The sequence below is a fragment of the Phragmites australis genome, chromosome 14 (assembly GCF_958298935.1).
Source record: "Phragmites australis chromosome 14, lpPhrAust1.1, whole genome shotgun sequence".
Classification (NCBI taxonomy): Eukaryota; Viridiplantae; Streptophyta; class Magnoliopsida; order Poales; family Poaceae; genus Phragmites; species Phragmites australis.
Genome location: NC_084934.1, coordinates 24,178,850 through 24,180,534, shown reverse-complemented (window position 1 = coordinate 24,180,534; position 1,685 = coordinate 24,178,850). Strand labels below are relative to the sequence as shown.

The 1,685-nt window shown below is 62.0% G+C and overlaps 1 protein-coding gene across 1 annotated transcript; it reads right to left on the bottom strand.

Moving 5' to 3' along the window:
* Window positions 1–485: 485 nt before the first annotated feature.
* LOC133890344 (uncharacterized) lies at window positions 486–1,385 on the bottom strand. The gene has a single exon (XM_062330744.1). The coding sequence runs from the start codon at window positions 1,383–1,385 to the stop codon at window positions 486–488; it is 900 nt and encodes a 299-aa protein (XP_062186728.1).
* Window positions 1,386–1,685: the final 300 nt, after the last annotated feature.

Below are 1,685 nucleotides of genomic sequence, written 5' to 3'. Positions count from 1 at the left end.
TTGAAACGGATGAATTACGGACGACGGAAGATTTGCCAGAAAGGATAATTCCAGGAAATTAAAAAAAAAGTACTGTTCTGTGAACTTGGTATACGGAATTTGTGGACCAGAGTGGGTGTGAGGGTGGTGCACCGTGGACCGGAGAGGGGTTCGGTGCAGTGGGCTCGGTCCACGGGCCGATGAACCAGGGCGGCTCGGCTGGAAGGTCCACCGTGGACCGGACGTGTGGACACGCCGGCCTGAGCTGTGGATAAGGCCGGGTGGGCCTTTGGCTTTTCCCGAGCGGCACAGAGAAGAGAGAGACCGGAGGGAGAGGGAGGCGACGCCGGAGGGCAGGAGGCGGCGACGCTGAGAGGAAGAGGGGTGGGTGCCGGCGGGAGCTCGGCGGCGGGAAGAGAGGTCGGCTGGGCTTCTCGGCCGAGTGGCGGGCGGCGGTTGCCCGGAGGGAGAAGCAGTGGCGCCAGAGGGACGGCGCGCGTGGCGCGTCAGTGGAGGTTCGGTAGCGCGACGGGATGCGCGGCGCGGCGGGAGGCGCGGGTTGGCGAGGCAGGAGGCGGCACGGCGCACGCGGGCGGGGGCTGTGCGCAGCGCGGCGCGGTGGAGCGCGGCGTGCAGACGGCGTGACGCGGCGGCCAGCGGTGCGGCGCAGCAGAGAGATGGCGCGGCACGCGCGGCTCGGCCGGCGACAGCACGGGGACACGCGCACGATGGCTCGACGTGGTGCGGGTCGGGCGGCAGCGCGGAAGAAGGAGCAGAGGGGGAGGCTCACCGTGGGCTGTCGGCGATGGGAAACGGCACGGGACGATGTAGAGGGGTGCGACCGAGCGGCGACGCGGGACGGCGCCACGGCGACGGTGCGAGCGACGATGGGCGCGGTACGGCGACACGAAGGCGGCGCAGGAGATAGCCGGCCGGGCTCGGCCAGGGCAGCGCGCGAGCGGGGCTGCGGCTGGGCCAGCAGGTCGGCGGCGCGACGGCATGGAGGAGCAGCAGCGCGGAGGTGCGCAGGGCGCGGTGCACACGTCGGCAGCGAGCGCGGCAACGGGGAGCACGGCGGCGCAGGGCAGCTCGGCGCGACAGTGGGAGGATGTGTGGATGCGGCGTCGCGGTGCTGCTGCTGTGCTTGTATGCATGTGTGTGTTTGAGCTCCTGCAGGTGTGTATGTATGCTTGTGCCTGTGTGGGGAAGAGGAGGAGAGCTCCGTGTGCTTGCAGGGAGAGGAGAACGCCGATGGTGTGCTGCTGTGTGGTGTATGTATGGAGGTGCGATTGCTTGCAGGTGAAGCAAGGAGAGGAGGAGGGGAATTCGGTTTTGGCTTGCTCGGTGGAGATCAGGGAGAGATGGCCGGTGCAGAGCATGGGCTGCTGATGGCCGGCGCAGAGCATGGGCTGCTGATTTGGTCGGTGATCACACAGAGAGGATAGAGGGATGGGCTGAGAGAGAAGGAGAGATGAGAGAGAGACAACAGTGAGATGAGAGAAAGAGAGATATTTGTGTATGAATATTGATTCAAATAAATATATTGATTTGCAAAAGATGTATTTGAATTTGTAAATGAAATGTGTGATAATTCAAATAGATGTATTTGAATTGTATTTGTATTTGCAAGGATTCAAATTGAATAATTTGAATTGGTAATAGGATTTGGAAATATTCAAATTGAGATTGAGTGATTCAATTTGAAT

Bases quoted from the DNA above. Each gene is read 5' to 3' on its own strand.
- LOC133890344 (XM_062330744.1), bottom strand. From the start codon at position 1,385: ATGCTCTGCGCCGGCCATCAGCAGCCCATGCTCTGCACCGGCCATCTC.